The sequence below is a fragment of the Stegostoma tigrinum genome, chromosome 23 (assembly GCF_030684315.1).
Source record: "Stegostoma tigrinum isolate sSteTig4 chromosome 23, sSteTig4.hap1, whole genome shotgun sequence".
NCBI classification, from domain to species: domain Eukaryota; kingdom Metazoa; phylum Chordata; class Chondrichthyes; order Orectolobiformes; family Stegostomatidae; genus Stegostoma; species Stegostoma tigrinum.
Window position 1 is genome coordinate 26243689 of NC_081376.1, and position 19682 is coordinate 26263370.

Sequence of the window (19682 nt, forward strand, 5' to 3'; positions counted from 1 at the left end):
CAAGCAGCTTCAATGGAGCAGGAAAGCTGACATTTCGGGTCTGGACCCTTCTTCAGAAATGGGGGAAGGGAAGGTGACTCTGAAAGAAACAGAGAGGGGGAGAGGCGATGATGGAAGGTGGACAGAGGAGCAGACAGGTTCAGAGAAGTCAGACGGGCCAAGGAGGCGGGGTTGAAGTCAATACAGCTGAGTGTTGGTAGGGAGTTGGGATGAGGGTTGGTCAGTGGGGAGGGAGAGGTGGGTAAGTCTGAGGGAAGACTGACGTGTCAAGGACGCAGTGATGACGCCAGGAAAGGTGAAAGGTGAGGGAGTTGGGATGGGGATTGGTCAGTGGGGAGGGAAAGGTGGGTGGGTCTGAGGGAAGACTGACGTGTCAAGGACGCAGTTATGATGCCAGGAAAGGTGAGAGGTGAGGGAGTTGGGATGGGGGTTGGTCAGTGAAAAGGGAGGGGCGGTTAGGTGGGAGAAAAGATGGAGAGGTCAAGAAGGTAGGGATGACATGGGCTGGTCTGAGGATGAGGTGGGGAGTGGAGAGATTTTGAAGCTTGTGAAGTCTACATTGAGACCATTGGGCTGCAGGGTTCCCAAGCGGAATATGAGGTGCTCTTCCTCCAGCTTTCGGGTGGCATTGTTGTGGCACTGGAGGAGGCCCAAGATGGACAACTTGTTCAAGGAGTGGGAGAGGGAGTTGAAGTGGTTCACGACTGGGGGGTGTAGTCGTTTGTCACGAACTGAGCGTAGGTGCTCCACAAAATGGATTTGTCAGGAACCTACTTAGCCTGGCTAGTCTGTCAAGCAGAATGCTGCTCCAATTATCCTTCTCGTCACGCTGCTGCTCCTCATTTCTGGCGAGTCTTCCAAGTCTAACTTCTTTAGAAATGCAGAATGTGCAATTTCATAAAGAACTTATTGTAAAGTTGGAGCTTTGGTGGTGGGGTGGGGTGTTACACATCCTGATTGCATATCCATTCTCCGATGATGTGGAAAATGGATAATGCGAAATGTTTCTGGATTTTTCTATATTACGAAAGTACTTCATTGGCCACAGAGGTTTAAGAGTCAGGCAGTCGTGGAAATCCTACAGAAATGCACATCCTTGATTATCAAAGTTTGTTTCCTCACCTTGACTAGTTTAATGTAAAATAAACTATATTTGTTTTTATCATGTCTTTGCATACCTCTTCCTCTTGAAGTATAGTCTGAAAAGTGGGTGGATTTTCAGGTTGATTTACAATCTAATAGTCTGATAGTTATGAAGGCTTATAAAACTGTTGCTATCTCAGTGGACAGGGTGATTTGTCTGCACAACGAGAAGATTTTATAGGCTCTGCTGCATTCAGAGCTCATTCACAGCAACTGTCTGGGCTGAGGGTTGAATCATTTCCTTCTGGCTCAACGTTGAGAATGCAACCACTATGCTCACCTATAAACAGAAACAATTCTTTGGGGTTGTTTCAGGTCACGCCCTTACTTTAGGATTATCTGTCCAGAGTGAAAACTTGATGCCAGAATTCACCAAGTGTAAAAATTTCTGCAGTTATAGTTGGTGTTGGCCTGTACAGGTGAAGTCAGCAGTATGTGGGGGAGAGAAAGTGGGCAGGTGAAAAGGTCTCTTGTTCCTCACTAGTTCTGTCATTGTAGCACTTCCAGATTTCCTGGGCTCTTTGAGCAGAGCCACAATTGCTTTCTGCATGCTTCCTTAAGCTCTCTGTGTCTTAGAACCCACACTGATAATGTCTCTCCCTGAATTTGTAAAGGTTCTGCCCAAAATGATTGCTCATAACCTATCTTATGAAAACCAAAACTTAAAATAGCTGCTATCTCAAAACTGGCAAATCATATTTCCATATTTAGCATTGGGTTGCCCAAGCCTTGGGGAGAGAGCTGATCCCTTGTTTATTAATTGCGATAATTAATTTTTAACTAGTTGGGTCATTAGCTTGAATGGCTCTCAATGTCAGTTTGTGCTGAGCTAGGAAGAGCTATTCACACATTTGTCGAGCCATTTTCAAGGAGGTTTTGCTTATCCTTGGAAATATTAATTGAAGTTCAAAAGGCCTCTTGTGATTTCTTTCCGAAATAAGTACCGTTCAGCCCCAATACTGATTGAAATCCACAAAGGTAGTCATCTGATTTTTGGGAGTCATTTTATAGGATTCTTCATATTAAAGACAGATTGGTTTTCTTTACAAAATGTATGTTATAATTGCAGAGTTGTGATACCTACAGTGGATATTATAAAACTCATTCTGCCAACTTGGCACAAGTACAGAACTATTTATTGCTAAACCTGTTGCTGAAGTCAAATCTTTATTTCAAGATCTAACCGGTGCTGGTTAAAACTGGGAACAGATGAAATATCATAAATGAATAATTCAGTTCTGTTTCGTGCCAAACGATGACTAATTACAGAATCAATTACAGTGGTGGTAAAACTAGGTTGCATTGCACCACGGATGCAAGTGCGATATGAATCTTGTACTCCCAGAATGATAGCAGGATCTCTCCCGCCCTCTTCCAGTGTAAGCCACGTGGAGCAACCTGACTGATGGGAAGTTAAGTCCAGAGTGCCATGTGTACACCAGAAGTGAGCAGAGTGGACACAGTATGATATTAAACAGTCATTCGAGCCAATTTGACAGACCTTCGACCATTTGGTTAATACCCTTTCTTAAGCACACAAGCTGAGCATGTGTTTAGTTCCATGGTAGATCCCCAAACCATTGGCTCTCCCAGGAGAGATGCCTTTGACATTTTCTTGGTGCAGGGTTGTCAAGTTAAAGCACGGAAACAGACCCTTCTGTCCAACCAGTCCATGCTGACCGTAATCCCAAACTAAACTAGACCCACCTACCTGTGCTTGGCCCATATCCCTCCAAATATTTCTTATTCATGTACTTATCTAAATGTCTTTTAAACAATGTAATTGTACCTGCATCCAGAACACCCTGTGGAAGTTCATTCCATACATGAACCACCATATGTGTAAAAAAAAAAGGTCCCTCATATCTTTTTGAAATCTTCCTCCTGTCACCTTAAAATTATGACCCCTAGTCTTGAAATCCACCACCCTCGGGAGAAGATGTCTACTATTCACCTAATCTATACCTCTCATTATTCTATAATCCTCTACAAGGTCATGTCTCAGCCTTGTGCAACAGTTAGTTAAAGCATTATTTTCTGTGCTATTGGAGGAGATTAGCAAACAGTTTGGATTTCCAAACAAGTGGTGCTGGCTTTTGTAAAGATCACCAGAGGAGCTGTTGACCTGACAGGAGACGGTCTAGGGATAATCTGGGTAATTTTGATCATGGGAACGTAAGTGGCAGTGCCTTTTGTGAAAGCAAAGAAATGACTTAGAAAAGGCAACAGGGGAAACTGATGGAGAAGAATGGGGGCTAATAAACACCTTATATCCACAAAGTGTCTTTCAGGAGAATGGCTCCTCCCTGTACATCAGCCAAGAGTGTTGGTTAGGGTACCAGACGTTCACAAAGGTGATGACCATTGTGCTGAGCTATAACCTCACAATAGTACAAGGATGGCACTGCCAATGGATATCAGAGTCACTATCATCCTTAATCTCTACACATGGTGAATTCTTCCACACAGGAACAAATGAGATTGGCAACCTTTCACAGTACACACTCTACTTCTGCATTAGGGAGGGGACAGTCTCCCTGTAGGAGAGGGGAATTTCTCCCTAACTGGTGGGAAACAAGAGGAAGCAGCACATGGATTTTTCACATTGGTGGGAATCCCAGGAGTGCAGGGAGCTGTTAATTCTGTTCTCTTATCAGTGTTGTCCCTGGATCTTGGTGAGAAAATATACCACAACCACAAAGGTTGCTATTTTATTACAGTTGACTTTGTGCGTGATTATTGCCCAGAGGGTTCTCTCAGCCAAAGTCCAATATCCCATGATATAACAGCAGTCGATAATACCCCAGCCTCTTTGGTCATCATTAAAGTCTTCTAAGGGATGAGCTACAACTGGAAAATGAATGTTTAGGAACATTACACTTCAAAGGGACTGTAAGGCCACAACAAGAAACAAGCAGACACCTTGTGGAACAAATTATTTGCATCCTGAAACAATAGCTACACTACCTTAACTACTGAGGGGGTGTGATCCAGCATTTCCCACAGCTTGCCCCTAGGATCATACGGCTCTGTTGTAATCTCAATCTTATTGTGAGAGAGAGGCAGTAGGGACCCTTTCATTCTCAACAAGCTGTCAGCAACTAAGTACTCAGACTGAGCTTCCCCTGAGATCTCAACCTGGTATTTACAACTGCTCATCTTTCGATCCCATCAAAACAAAATAAACCCAAGAGAAAAAGAATTCATAAGAGGATTGGAAATGGGAGTAGAAGTAGGCCATTCAACCCCTCATAATGTGATACCTGTTCTACTTGTGGCCTCAGCTCCTCTTTCCATCCGTCTCCATGATCATGAAGTGGAAAAGCAAAAACATCTTCCCCTTTGTTTTCTTTTTGAGGCAACCCCCTGCGATTGAAGTTGGATTGCCTTCACTCTGGTTTGGTGGGTTAGGAGACAGTGGTTAATTCCAGTCCATGGTCTGCAGAATCTGCAAAGCAGATGGTTCCAGTAGGGTTTGTGTTGATGAGTTGTTTGTGTATTCTTTCCAGTATGTTGATTTTAACATTGGTATATTCCTAATGAAATGTTTACTGCTTTTCTGAATAAGTCCTGATCTTAAATATACATAGTCTCTGAGCTCAATGCAGTGACAGTTTTGGAGTTGGTGGTACATAATGTCAGATAAGATGATGGTGCTTCTTCATCAGAGGCACCGTATTATTCACTCATTGCTACTGAGGTTACAGTGGCTACTCACCTGGCAATTCTACAGCATCTGAAAGCAGAAATGGAAAAGGGGAGGATAGGCTTGAGGAAAAGCAAGGGGGTGGCTTTGTTTGAAAAGCAAAAGGCCTTTGGCCACATATCTGCAGCTCAAGAATCTTCCAACCCCCTGTGGCAATTCATCATTTTCCTGTTTTCTTGCTCTAAAATTTTCCTCTGGATAATGGACAACCAGTCCCTCTACACTGCTATCTCCATCTTGTGAAACTAGAAAGGGTTCAGAAAGGATTTACGAAGATGTTGCCGGGATTGGATTGTTTGAGCGAAAGGGTGAGGCTGAATGGGCTGAAGATATTATGCATGGCATGTCAGAGGATGAGGGGCTATCCTAATAGAGGTTTATAAAATGATGAGGGGCGTGGATAGGGTAAATGGTCAAGGTTATTTCCCTGGGGTTGGGGGAGTTCAAAACTAGAGGGCATAGGTTTAAGGTGAGAGGAAAAAGATTTGAATTAGGCCTTGGGGCAACTTTTTCACACAGAAGGTGGTGTGTGTGTGGAATGAGCTGCCAGAGGACGTGGTGGAAGTTATGATTACAACATTTAAAAGGCATCTGGATGGGTGTGTGAATAGATAGGGTTTGGAGGGATATGGGCCAAAGGCTTGAAAATGGGACCAGATTTATGTAGGATATCTGATCGGCATAAGCAAGTTAGACTGAAGGATCTGCTTCCATGCTGTACATCTCTGTGACTCTATGACAGTCCGAGAGTTTGTCACTTCTTTCTGGAATAGGGGTTTGAATGGCCTGATCCACTGTCACTTCCTCTGCCTGGTTCAGTTTGCTTTCACTTTGAAAATGTTCTCATTTAACTTGCTTCATGTGTGTTACAATAATGCTACCTTTCAGAATGGTATGTCTGACATGTCTCTCTTTGCCCTCAATTGAGTAATACCCAATCCCTCTATGGATGGCAAGGCCCTCAATCATGTCCAACCCATCTTCCACATTTCTGTCCTCATCCTTCTCCTCCTTGTCAGAACCATGATAGCTTTCACTTCGTCCTCGCTTTCCAAGTCACCGGTCTCGATATCGAAAGCTCATTGTTTGCCATTTCCACCACCTCCAGAATAGTGTTACCGTTAAACACATTGTCATCTCCCCCTCCTCTGCCAGCTTTCTGAAATGTGGTCCACTCCCTTTTCACTTTCAACATCCCATCCTTCCAATTGCAGGAGATGTAAAGCTTGGCTTTTTACCTCCTTCCCCATCGGTTACTCTTTCCAGGTGTAATAATGGTTTCCTAGTACTTCTCTCTACCTAATCTACTGTATTCACTGCTCTTAATGGCCTCCTCTCCAGTGGGAAGACCACCCACTCTCAGTGGGTTACCTCCGCTTGGTCTGCAGTTGTAGCCTTGACCTCTCAACTCTGTTGTCAGTGTATGGCAGAGTCTCCAATAAAGGCCAACTGAAGCTGGAGGAGCAGCACTGCAAGTTCCATTCTGACATTTTACAGCATTCTGAACTGAACATCTTCAAAATATAAACTCCGTCTTCCAAACAAAAATGGAAAGAACTGTGAATGCTGTAAATCAGGAACAAAAACAAAGTTGCTGGAAAAGCTCAGCAGGTCACTTTGTCTGTGAAGAAAAAGTCAGAGTTAACGCTTTGGGTCTGGTGACCCTTCCTCAAAACTCATTGGACCCAGAATTTTAACTCTGATTTTTTTCTTCACAGATGCTGCCAACTCTGTCTTCTATTTTGATATTCCCCCGCTCAACCCCCTGTCCCCCCAATGTCTGTATCTTCTGGAATATTTATCCTGCAATAATTGTCAGGAAGAAACCCAGAATTTTTCATCTTTGATTTTATTGCCCTCTTTTGGGACCTTTCTGTGTTCAAATTCAATGACACATCCCACTACATTCCACAATAACTAAATTTCAAATTATTTTGTTGGCTGTCAAATACGTGGGGACAACATGAGGCCACATAAGACACTGTATAAATTCAAGTTATGTTCTTTAGTGTTTGTTATGAGTAAACAAGCTGCCTAACAGTACAAAATTGTTTGAGTTGGAGCACAAAAGTTGAGCAGTTTTCAATTTAAGGTCAAGGAATGAAATTACGAAAGCCTGGAAACTGATCATGATCGAGTTTCAGAATCTCACCACAGGCCTTTACGGATCTAGTGCTGACTGTGGATTTACATGACGGTTGAACCCTTTCTGAGAAAGCTGAGGTCCTTATACTGCAAATAACCTGGCGCCAGTCATTTCTGCACACTTGCACTTTTCCACAAATTGATTTTGATATCCAAATTACCAAATAAATAGAATTTGGCCTCATTTAAAACAAAATTACCTGGGCTTATTACAAGGTCATAATGAGGCTCTGTAGGATACTTGCATGTCCTGTGCTGTCAGCAGAGTTCAGGCATTTGCACTGCACATCCTGTCGGAATGCTGTAACATGGTAATATTGCTGCTATGCTGGACAAATTCCATTTCTCACATTTTGGCCATTTCTATCATTGTTAGGTTTCAGCAAAATCTTACTGCGTTGTTATATTGTGACTTCTTAGAATTCTACATTGGGTGTCCTTTAACGTCCTTGTGGAGATCCCTAAGAGAAGTAATGGCTTGTCCTAAAATTAAAACTTCAAAATAAAATCACAACTCTTAAAACTTCAAACCGCAACTCAATATTAATTCAGTAGCATTTATTGATTTGTAACCTGTAACCTATCAGTTTGCAATGGGAAGATGTCTGAATTATCTGCAATCTATATTGGAAATGAGAAAAATGCTAAGAGTTAGTTATTCTACCACAAAATGGACAAAGGTTAATAACAAGATGAAATAACAGTCCATGTACTTCTATACAATACATTTTCAAAAAAATCCATGTGCCCTACAAGTTTACCTAGGCAAGAGAAAAATGCTCCATCTCTACATCGATGATTATTAAATAATCTTTTCCACTTTTGTTTTTGGTGGCCATGAATAGCGTTAGGGGGTGCAGCTGGCACTGTAGCATCCTGAGGGAGGAAGGCTAGGTTTGAGCCCTGCTAATCATCACCAAATCTTGAAAGGCTTGTTTAAAAGGTTTTAGGTCTCTAATTTCCATATTTCAGGCTCAATAACTGTTTAAAGGAAGCAGTGGGTAACAACAATTGACACAGTATCACCAATTTATGGTTGCAAAACTTGCTGATGGCCCATGGATATTTAGGAAAGTAAGTTGTGAAGAAGACATATAGCATCTGCAAAGGCATTCAGATTGGTTAGATGAACAGGCACGAGTTTGACAGATAGAGTGCAATATGGTATAATGTGAACATATCCACTTTGGTGAGCCGAATAGAAAACCAGCATATTATTTAAATAGAGGAAGGTTGCAGTTCTCACTGGTACAGAGAAATCTGGGCGTCCTGATTGAGGAATCACACAAGTTAGTATGAAGGTGCAGCATTTGACTGCGGAAGCAAATTAAATGTGATTTCTTGCCAGGTGAATGCAACATAATGGTAGAGATGTTTCACTATAGTTATGCAGGGAATTGGATAGCATCCACATCTAGAGTTCTGAATACAGTTTCAGTCACCTTATTTAGGAAAGGACACAATTCCATTTGAAGCAGCACAATGAGGTTCACTTGACTGCTTCCTGAGATGAAGGGGTTGCCTTATGAGGAAAGATTGAGGGATATGCCCTTTGGAGTTTACAAGAATGAGAGTTTGTCTTATTGAAACTCATTAGATCCTGAGGAAACTTGATGGGAGCATGCTAAAAGGCTGTTTCCCACTGACAGGGTGCCAGGATTTTTTTAAAAAATCATTCAAGTGATTTGGACATCACTGGTTGGGCCAGCATTTATTGCCCATTCCTAGAGTCTCCTAGAGGAAGTGTTAGTGAGCTGCCATCTTGAACCACTGCTGCCTGTGAGCCCAGGGGGGCACAATTTAAAAAATTTCCCACGAGAGACTTTTTTCTTTGAGATTTGTTCATCTGTTACATTCTCTTCCTTAGAGATGAGTAGAGATCCAGTTATACAATATTTTTTATAATGGTTTTCTAATCAACCTGTTTGGGCATGTTATGACACATCTCTGGAGCAGGTAGGACTTGAACCCAGGTCTCAGAATTAGGATTCTACCACTGTGGCATGGGCTACTATTCAATATTTTAAAGGCTGAGTTAGATCGTATACTGATGGCATGAAAAGCAAAAGTGTACGTGGTGGGATTGAACAAAATGTAGACTTGAGGCTATAATCAGATTAACCACAATCTTATCATATGGCAAGCAGGCTCAAGGCCCTGAATGGCCTATTCTTTCTCCTGTTCCTCGTGTTTGCATGTTTTTATGATTGGATTTTAGACCATCTGGAATTGTGATAAGTCAAGCTATTCCTAGTGCAATGGATGAATGAATTTATCCAGAAAACTGGTGTTGATTGGTCCTGTACAGATACATTGTGGGCCAGCTTTAAAGTGAAACTGGAAACATAACAAAAAATAGAGGTTTTCCGATGGTAAAAAAGTTAAAATGTTAACACCCTTGATCCTGTTAGAAAACTGCTCTGCCTCACCCTTTTTCTGTTTCAATGGGGATAGGATGGAGAGTAAAACATTCCAAGGAGAAGGTTTGAAACTTAATATTTTAATGTGGCTGAATGTCTTATTGTTGTTCCCCTTTAAATGGAACCATGGACAGCTTGGTTTCCAAAGCCTCAGGAAAATAGGTGAGGACTGAAGGCCTTTTAAATTGTTGGACCTGCTGGATCCAGCTTGCCCATGATCAGTTAGCCCCTCACCCCTTCCAATCTGCCCTGATCTGCACTATGAAAGCTTTGATAACTTCTGTGAAGGTGTGGCTCACATCTCAACTCCATGTCCTCCAATTAGCCCTGGACCTCTGAATGTATCCCAAGGTGTCAAACCTCACAACAGATGTTTCGATCATCACCCTCAGTCCTCTAGCCTCTCCCACAGAACTCCAATTCCCTCTCAAAAACCATTGATTACTGCCACAAAACCTTTGTTTTACTCCCTCAAGGCCTGCAAATCTTCTTGCTAGTCATATATGTGACAGTCCCATCCCACCGCCCACACATTCTGATTGCACAATCTGACCTGCTCTTTCCCACAGGACCTGAGGATCCTGGGGATGGTGGTAAGGAGAGGGATAGTCATAATCTGCATTACCCCCACCCATCCCCTCCACAAGGCACCTCCCCACCCTGGGATCCATCTGTCCCCATACTCTCCCTATTCCACGGTACATACTGACTATCTTGTTCTGCTGCCTTCACTATATTGGACCAGAAGGCATGCCCGAAAATCAGACTGAACAAAGAGCCAGCATGCGACCATCACTGTGCAGGCTGTGAAATTAAAACCCCTTTAGGTCATGTCGGGAGCCGGCACTTCATATTTCCCCATTGCTTATTAAAACCTGACCAAACAGGTTAAATAAGTTAAAATCCAGCCCAAAGAGTTGTCCACATCCAATACAAACCTCATTTGATAACACCATATGTAACCAAACTCATACTATTCCCATTGTCGTGCCAACGAGCATAGCCAGTTAACTGTAAATTAATATAGATCTCTGAGCCCCCTTTTAACTTGCATTATTCAAGTTAAGTAGATCAACAGCTAAGCTTTTGGTTTATTTTAGCTAGTGTTTTACAAGTTGCTACTGTAGACTCCATAGGGACAATGACATAAAGTTATAAACAAAATAAATAAAGATAGGACAGTTACATATTAGACGAAAGGAATACTGAAGAAGAAAGTCCCAATATATCATTATTGTATACTATTGAGGCTCATTGTTTGAACTTATTTACTGCAACAAGGAGTTATCGTTTGAAGGCTCTTCTTACAGCCATGATTGCCTCTATAGTTGGTTTGTTTTCTTAGGCTGGTTCACTTCACAGGCCAACAGTATTTGGAAGCCAGAGAGGCCTGCAGGCTCTGCAATTTCAGTTGGTCAATTACTTTACAAAAATAAACTACAGATTTACAGCAGCTAAAATCTCTTTCCCTCAGTCTGACTGGAGAGATGTTTATTCTGGATGGTTCAAGATGGAGTCTCTCTCTTTGTCGAGGCAATTTATCTCTTTGAATCAGTCTTAGTTGGCAAGCCACAATGATTGCTATTGCCAGATGTCCTATGCAAACTTATTCCATATGAGGAATTTTTCTGTATTTGGAAGTGGGACCAGACAGTAGTGACACTATATACCACTTTTCACTGTAAAATTCACGTGATGACAAATGAATTCAATAAGTCAAAAACTTGCATTCCTGAGGCATCCTCCCTTCCCACTACAGTTCGGAGATTTTTTCCTCATCAATGCCCAGTTTACATTCTGACAATGAGTTGGTATCATCAGGGTGAGCATTGTCACATGTCTTGGCATGTGTCAATGTAATCCATGGAGAACTTGCGTAGTCAGGTGGCTTGCAGCAGCCATGTTTTTAGCTTCTTGTGTTCGTATCCAGTTGCAGCAAGTTTAAAATTTCTTTTGCAAAATGTAATCAACTTTAACAATTATTTTTGTAAAAAATGAGCAACACAGTTGTGATAATATTTCTACAAATTTTAAGTACTTATTTGAATGTTAATGATTATTTGGATATGAGGAGATTGATTGCCAACCTCAGTTGCTACGTTTGGTCATGTTGAAATTATTCTAAAGAATGATACATTTTTAAAAGGGTCATTTCTGCTCATTCTTGAAAATAGAAAACAATTTGAATATAAACTTTAGAATCTGAGGCATCACAAAAAACTAATTTTACAAGTCCGCTCCATTAACAACTTTCCATTAATGGAAGCTACAGCTTAAAAATACCATTCAATATTTAAGCCGTTAATACATTCTAGGGTAAGCAAAGCTCTGAATTACACAAAGTCAAATTCTATCCTTAAAATTTTGTGTTTATATTATAGGTTTATTCCAAGGCAACATGGTAACAATTGTCAGAACAGAAATGGTTGGTAATTAAAAACATTCATCAAATAACTGTAAATGTTGGATATCTGAAGTAAGTTTAAAACAAAAGCTGGAAAAATTCAGCAGGTCAGGTAACATCTGTGCAACAAAACAGGCAGAGTTAACATTTCAGGTAAAAATAAAATTCCCAGGCAGAACATTCTGGGTTCTGGTAGTACAGGATCGTCCTGAACTGTTTACTTTCCTCCCTTAATTGAGTAATAATTGATCAGTTGTAAAGTTATTGTCTGCAACAAATATCTGGCAACCTAGAACTAACAGCATTTGTATGTTGAATGCTCCTTCGTAGTAGGTATAATGGTAGATATCATAAATCACTGCACGATTTTTACACTAAAATCTGCTTCATTAAGCTTACTTGGAAGATTACAAGTGCATCTTTAAATGTGACAAATCATATTGAGATTGTTTAGGCTACCAGACCAGATCGGTATCAGACAACTAATAAATGACATTAGCAGAGTAATCAGGACACCTTGAAGGATCATGCTCAGCGATGGTTGAAAGCAAACTGTAAGGAAGCCAAACATGTTTTGATTTAGTAGGGAATGAATGAGAACGTTGCTGCCTTTGTGTTAAGATGATTTTGCAATTTAATGCTGAAACATAAAATGCAGGACAGACTGCTTCATTCCATATTAGAGTTTAAATCAAGTTGGGGAATCCCAAAATAATAATAACAGGTACAATTGTCCAGCATTTGCAGTCTTCAATGTACACGAGCTTCCATATGTGGACACAACAGACTTTGCAAGGTGCCTTATTCTGTCATGTGGCACATATTTAATGCTTGAAAGAACAAGGAAGAGAGACATGCAGCAGAAATAGATAGTACCTGAACCACTGAACTGCCATTTGCCATGCAGTGACTTGATTAGACTATATTGAGTGTCATTGTGATACAGGATAAGTAACAAAAGATTGGCCTCAGCTCACTTGAGGAGATCTGCTGTATTTTGCTCCTGGCCCTTTTTGTGACCTTTCCTTTTTTTGTGGGCCAGGCTAAGAGCATTCATTACCTGCTCCAAACATTGTAAGGGGAGCAGAGGAGCAGAACAGAGTAAATGCACAGTAAGTGCGACAGATGTCTGTAGTCATTTATATTGCCAGCACGTGGGTATTTCTCATTCCTTCCCCTACCTCTCTGGCTCTCCTGGTGAGGGAACAGGAGGCATTTCACAGCCGACAATGAAATCTTGGCAGCTAATTGCAGTCATGGGAGATGCCCTTCAGGTAAGGCAGTGTAAGAGTTTAAACAATTAAGGACAGCTTGTGAGTCAGGGGGCTGAATTGCAACGCTCGTTGTTGGGGAGGCTGTTGGGACAATGTGACACTGAATAGCTGCTTTTCCTGCGTTGCTTTTGTTCCTGCTGAATTGCAGAACATAAATTAATACAGAAAGGTTAGTGTTCATATGTGACTGTTAGCTTGGTTATCAGGATGGGGATTTGTATAACTGCTGAAATGAATGGCAGAGGGATGCAATATAACAATGCAGAACATTATGTGCTTGGAAGCTGTGTGTATTATACCTATGAGTGTTAACCCTGTAAGGATTGAGCATGCTTTGAAGTGTATTGCATTTTTCAAAATTCTGGGAGTTTCACACTCTGCTGAACGCTTAAATAAATATCTATTGTTCACACTCATTCCCTTATTCCGGTCCAGTTTTCTAGCTTTGAGTATTGTATTGCCAGAGCATTTAGTCGTATTCAAATGTGTTTTTGATCATTTTAATTGTTATTATAATTGCAACTCATTGACTAAGCAGGGATGAATCTTATCAGACTCTGATACTGAATCTTTTTAATGGGGCATAAAGATGCCAAGTGTAGCCTGTGTTGTAAAATCACAAAGCAATAATTTAAATTGCTGTAAGAATGTGAGCATGTTCCTCAAAGGGTTACAATAACATTGCTTAGACTACAAAGGAGAAATTGCATTGCCTGTGTGCCGAAGTGTGGAGTACAGTGCATCTGAAACTCTGCTGAGCTTATAAAGTATTTAGTATTTTCATGCTCTTCCCTGTTTGACCATCTGTCGCTACAACATGATAAACTGTCAAATTCAAGAACACAGGAATTTTTGAGTTTCTAAAAAAAGAGACATGAATTCTGCCAGTACTGCCAGGGAATAGAAGAATGGAGAAAGTGATGAGTGCTGTTGTCTTTATCGGGAAACAAAAGGAATAAGAAGGTACGCTTATTTAACAATAAACTTTTCATGCATTTTTTTCTTTCGAAAGATTTTTGAGAATTTTGAAACCATTGAAATAGAAAGTAATCTGCTTGCCGCAAAACTTTATTCCCTCACTCTAAATATTCAGCTGATTCAAATTAACATTGAAGTGGATGGTTATTGTGTCGCTTTATTTAATTTGATGTCGGAAAGAATAAGCATGATCTTTCAGTATTTTTATTGTGATTTCAGTTTACTTGAAATATACTTTGATTGGACAGTGAAGTCCCAATTCTGCAAGAGCCATGTATTGAAGGATATATAATTTGAGCGTCAGTGTACTTTATTGGAAGTAGTAAAAAGGTAGATGTAATTTTGTTTAAGTTCCTATCCCTTCTAACAATTTGTTTTGTTAAATTGTAACTTAATGCTGGTTTGCAAATAGTTACTTTGTAAATACACTTAAATCTGATCACTTGTGAACTCCTGATAATATTAAACAATTTTTAAACTTTGCACTATAATCTATTTAACCATGTACTCGAAAATTCAATCTAAATATTAACATCAGAAAACAGGAAACAGAAATGTAGTTACACTAGTTTGATTTGATTTATTAGTGGTATTTTTTGCCCATAGATGCGCAGTGAACAGTGTGCTTGACTATATTTTGTGAGTTATGACAATCTGTGCAATTAGCGGCATTTATTGTCATAATTAGACTTTTATATTTGACTATTCTGCATGGAAGAGGATTTACATACACTGAAAATGTTTAGATGTTTTTGGTGTGCTAGCATTTTGAAATTTATCAACACAGGAGACTTCTAAAAAAACAGACTTGGTCAGTGTGTTTTATTTATGTAGTTGGACATTTATTTTGTATTTCTGTGATGAGATTTTGTGTTTAGTGCTTGCTTTCTGAAAGTATAAAAATGTAACTTTTAAATATATCGCACATAGCATGAAGCATTGGAACATCTGGCAGTTTCTTTAAAGAAATTAAGAACCCTAGAGTGTGGAAACAGGCCATTTGGCCCATCAGATCCACACCGATCTCTCCGAAGATCAGCCTGCCTAGACCCACTCCTGAACCCAATCACTGCAATCCTGCATTTCCCATGGCTAACCCAGCTAGCCATGGCTAACTCACACATCCATGGGCAATTTAGCATCCACCTAACCAGCACATCTTTGGACTGTCGGAGAAAACCGGAGCACGCGGAGGAAACCCACACAGACGTGGGGAGAATGTGCAAACTCAACACAGACAGTCGCCCGAGGGTCCAATCAAAGCCGAGTCCCTGGCTCTGTGAGGTAGCAGTGCTAACTACTGAGCCACTGTGACATCCTATGGTCTGAAACATTCTTATGCTATTTCCCTGGAGCCATCATGTGTTTCAGGCACATTGCTTTTGTAAATTTGGGGCATAACCACGGCTACAGGGTCTCGCAGGGACGATTACGTTACTAATGTTTTGTGGAGAATAATCCAGATTATAAAATCATATGGTGGTTAATTACATTTGTGAAGCTGCTCAGGGGATAACACAGTTTGTGGTGGGGATATACAATATCATTTAGAAATTTGACTTGAGGTATGGAATAATTGGTCTAATATTTTGAAGGTTTACATCATGTAATCTTTTGGGCTTTCTGATTTTCATTAAGTGCAATTTCTGGTGTGATTCCATTCCTATCAAATGTTCATGACAGGATGCTAAAATAAATTTCTGGAGGTTCATTTCAAACTTTTTGGCAGATTAACCCCTCTCCAATTACCAGCATTTTAACCAAATGAAAGGAGGTTTTAATTTTGTTTTTCAAATAAAACATGTATCAAATTCACATTTAATAGGGAAGGAATGGTGAACCATATTCAATTTTTCTGAAGTGTGAAAAATAATTGAGCCAGGTTCTACACAATAAAGTTCATACTTTTGTCACTTTATACAAACACAATTAAGCTCAAATACTTTCTCTTATTTATTCGTGGGAAATGGGCATCAATGGCTGGCCAGCATTTATTGCCCATCGCTAGCAGCCCTGGAGAAGGTGGTACTGAGCTGCCTGTTTGAATCATCACAGTCTACTTGCTGTCGCTTGGCCGTCAGTGCCCTGAGGGTGGGCATTCCTGGATTTTGACCCAGTGACAGTGAAGGAATGGTGATATGTTTCCAAGTTAAGGGTGTTGGGTGGCTTGGAAAGGAACTTGCAGATATGGTGTTCCCATGTATCCGCAGCCCTTGTCCTTCTAGATGGAAGAGGTCATGGGTTTGGAAGGTGCTGTCCAAGGATCTTTCAATTTCTGTAGCGTGTCTTGTAGTTAATGCACAGTGCGACTACCGAGAGTCGACGTTGGAGGGAATGGATGCTTGTGGATGTCATGACAACTACAAAGTTGTATGTGTGTAGATTGTAATTTGACTTTTGAGAATTTGTTGATCTTCGGGTTTAAGGCAATTAAGGAAAGCTTTACAGAACACTGTTCTGCTCATCGGGCTTTTGTCTTCTCATGTGGTGATTCAATGCAAGCGGTTTGCAGCTTTTTTTGGCTTGTAATCCCCGTGCATTCTCTTGTAAACTGAAATTATTTGTCTTAAAAATCAATAGGGCACAGTTTTCTGAACTCTCATTACGGTAATGTACTGACATGCTATGACAGACCTGAAAGCCTCATGTTGGCACCTACTATGTATGATTTATTACGTATTCCAATAGAGTAAACTATCTCCACTTGGAATGAGTAATTTTGTGTTTATTATGATTAAGTGATTGTACACTGACACTTAGGCAACTCACAAATTAGAATGAATGAACTGGCTCAGGTTTGGGTTTTATTTAGTTTTATTTATTGAGCTAAAACCAATATATACCCTTCAGTTATAAACTGTGACTTCTCATCCTTTCCCACCCTAATTCTATGAAATGGCTCCTGAAGGTGGCATCACTTATGAAATAGGCATCTCAAATAACTGCTCCCACTGCATTTTTCAATGATATCTTTAAGGTTCTCCTACAGGCATAAAGGACTAAATATGACTCCAGAGTCCAGAAAAAGGCAATGAGGGTCCAAAACGATTAGTGATGCATGTGTTTCCATCCCACAATGAATGTTTGCCAAGCACAATGTTGGTATGCGTCCAGGCCGGCAGGTTGCACAACAGAGATATTCTGAAAGTGCAATATTATAGTAAAGAAGGACATTCCATTTTTAAAACTTGGCCTGATGTGAATTTATCACATGACAAACTGATAAAGTAAGTGGCAGGTCGAGTACTTAGCAGTATCGTGCAGGGGTCATTCCCTCCATTGTCTTGTTAGGGAGTAAATCAATTCCTGAGTCTTTCTGTAGAAATTTTCTCTATTCAATTACGACCATCATAAGTTGTAGAAATGACATTGGCCTGGAGCTGGGCAATTTGCCTTACAGTTATTTGATTTTACTCACAAGGAGAGTCTGGCTGGTCTGCTTTTGAGGTGCAGATAAGAAACAAGGCTATAGAAAGCCTGGCTCTCAGGAGATGTTTCAAATCTCAACCTGATCAGGCATCAACATTTGAGATGCTTGTGCTTCATCAAAGAAGCTGTCTCAGAGCTGTGTCACCTACCACAGCATTGATTGCACAGCCTTGGGTGTCAAAGGTCATATGGCTGTTATCATTCACATCACCAGTTCCAGCAGAGGACAACAATGGCATATCTCAGTTTTCTCTATACTGTTGTATTCTTCACACCACCAAAGCTCTCTTCTTCAGAAGATACATTGACATCTCCTGCCCTGTGGGCAACGAGTAGCAGCACAAGCCTACGTTGGTTTTCCAAGTATTGCAGGTTTTCTCAATATACAGAGGTAATAATCTTCTCCCTCAATTGAAAACAGGTTTATCAATCCTTCAATTTCCACCTGGTTTGCAGCCTTAAGCAGCATACTATGTCAGCCTGTGTAACAGCGATGAGTCATTCAATCCTATACATGTCAGCTTTCCTGACTCGATTCCAAGTAGAATGTTAAGCCAAATGCTGATAACTTGATGTCAGATAAAATACCTTAAATTTCAGTCGAAAGGGATATGTTTGAATGTGTGATCTGTTAATAAGGCACAGTATAATCATCTCAGGAAGGGAAGCATTGCCATATCATCTTGTGTTCTCTCTTGCAGCCTTGTGGTATGATGAAGTGATAGTAGCATGCTTCTTAAATAAAGTTAATGTTTTCCTTACCTAGGCAGTCTCAATAATTTCTTTTCAGCAGCACAATGTGACCACAAATACAATGTGGTGGCATAATGCAACTACAAATACAATATGGTGGCAGAAAATAGAAGCAGGTCACAAACTAAGCAGCTAAGTGTTTGAATTGGCATAGGATTTTTATAAGTTATCATTTTGCATGTATATCTGGTCATGCTATGTCAGAGTTCTTGGACTGACCCATTTCTCAACATAAAAAAAATAATCTACTATAACATCTCCTCTCAGCTCACAGTGCTGACTGAGAATGAGACAGTATGGTATGTGTGCTGGCCAAACTTTGACACTGTTTTCTCTGATCTGAGTAAATTCTTCATCAGATTTCAGTGCATTGCTCATTTCACTCAGTCGTTGTGCTGTTGCTGATAAGACTTGTGATTGTTATCACTCTAAACTTTTCCATTTCTCCAATGAAAATTACATTGTTCTTCTCCAAGCCTTGATGTTATTTCCCCTGAATCCCTGTGTAGCATTTGTCATAGTATCCTGTGTCTTTGCTATATATTCTGGGTTTGTTATGATTCTAGCAGATGGTATTACTGGACAAGTCAGATTAATGTGCTGGTCTTTCATTGAAACACAAACATGCAATGATTCAGGTCTGGTTTTAATAAGACAGTGGTTTATTATATATAAGAAAAGAAGGATAAAGGAATACTCCGAGTTATTTACATAATGCAGATTAAGATTTCGGAAAGGACAGGAATGGCTTCTGTGGAGACACTGCAATCTGATGCAAGCCTAGTTCTACCATTTGCTGTATCCAGAAGACTTGCAGGGTCATCCCAGTTATCCTTGGCTCTGGTACCATCTTTAAAAGGCCACAGTGTACCCAGACTGGCACTGTCCAGACCTTCCCTGCACGGTTGATACCATGTGCCTTGCACATTGCAGATAAGGATCGTTGTTTTGTGAACAGGGACCTGGTGGTTCTGGTGGGTGGGGCGAAGCAGTGAAGGGACATGACCTTCTCAAAGGACCAATGGATGAGGCCACTCCTACCCCCAACCAAAGCCCATACTCTACCTTTCTCACCATTGCATGAACTATCTTGTCATAGCCACCACGACCCTTCACATCACAGCCTTCTGTGCTTTGGCAGGGATTTTTCTGAATCCAGGTGGCATACACTTTCTTAGAGCTTGAGGGAGGAAGTGAACATCCCTGAGATGCAGTCTGGTCCATTTCATGGGCTGCATCTCTAGCCCTGTACACAAAGTGACCTTGTAGCAGCATTGTCATCAGAGCTGCTGGCGCACCTTGAGGTGCAATTTCAGAATACAGAAATGAATAAGTAGTAATTTGGAAATATGCTTTGACGCAGATAAGCCTGTAAATTTCTAATGCCATGGTTTGTGGTATTAGATGTTTTGGGACTGGATCTGGTGAAG

General features: G+C 40.6%; 1 protein-coding gene across 12 annotated transcripts in view; it reads left to right on the plus strand.

Moving 5' to 3' along the window:
* The window catches only part of rbfox1 (RNA binding fox-1 homolog 1), a 2011452-nt gene that overhangs the window by 443558 nt on the left and 1548212 nt on the right, over positions 1-19682 (plus strand). For 3 of the 12 annotated variants that reach the window (XM_059654021.1, XM_059654027.1, XM_059654025.1), the window contains exon 1: positions 13134-13261. The exons of 6 other annotated variants lie outside the window; for them this stretch is intronic. Coding sequence is in view for 1 of the 6 variants with exons in the window: in XM_059654009.1 (XP_059509992.1) it covers positions 13048-13092 (45 nt within the window). In the remaining 5 variants the exon portion in view is untranslated. Of the gene's footprint in view, positions 1-12776; positions 13093-13133; positions 13262-13817; positions 14056-19682 lie in introns of those variants that run through there. 3 more of the 12 variants (XM_059654019.1, XM_059654024.1, XM_059654009.1) reach the window with 2 other exon arrangements.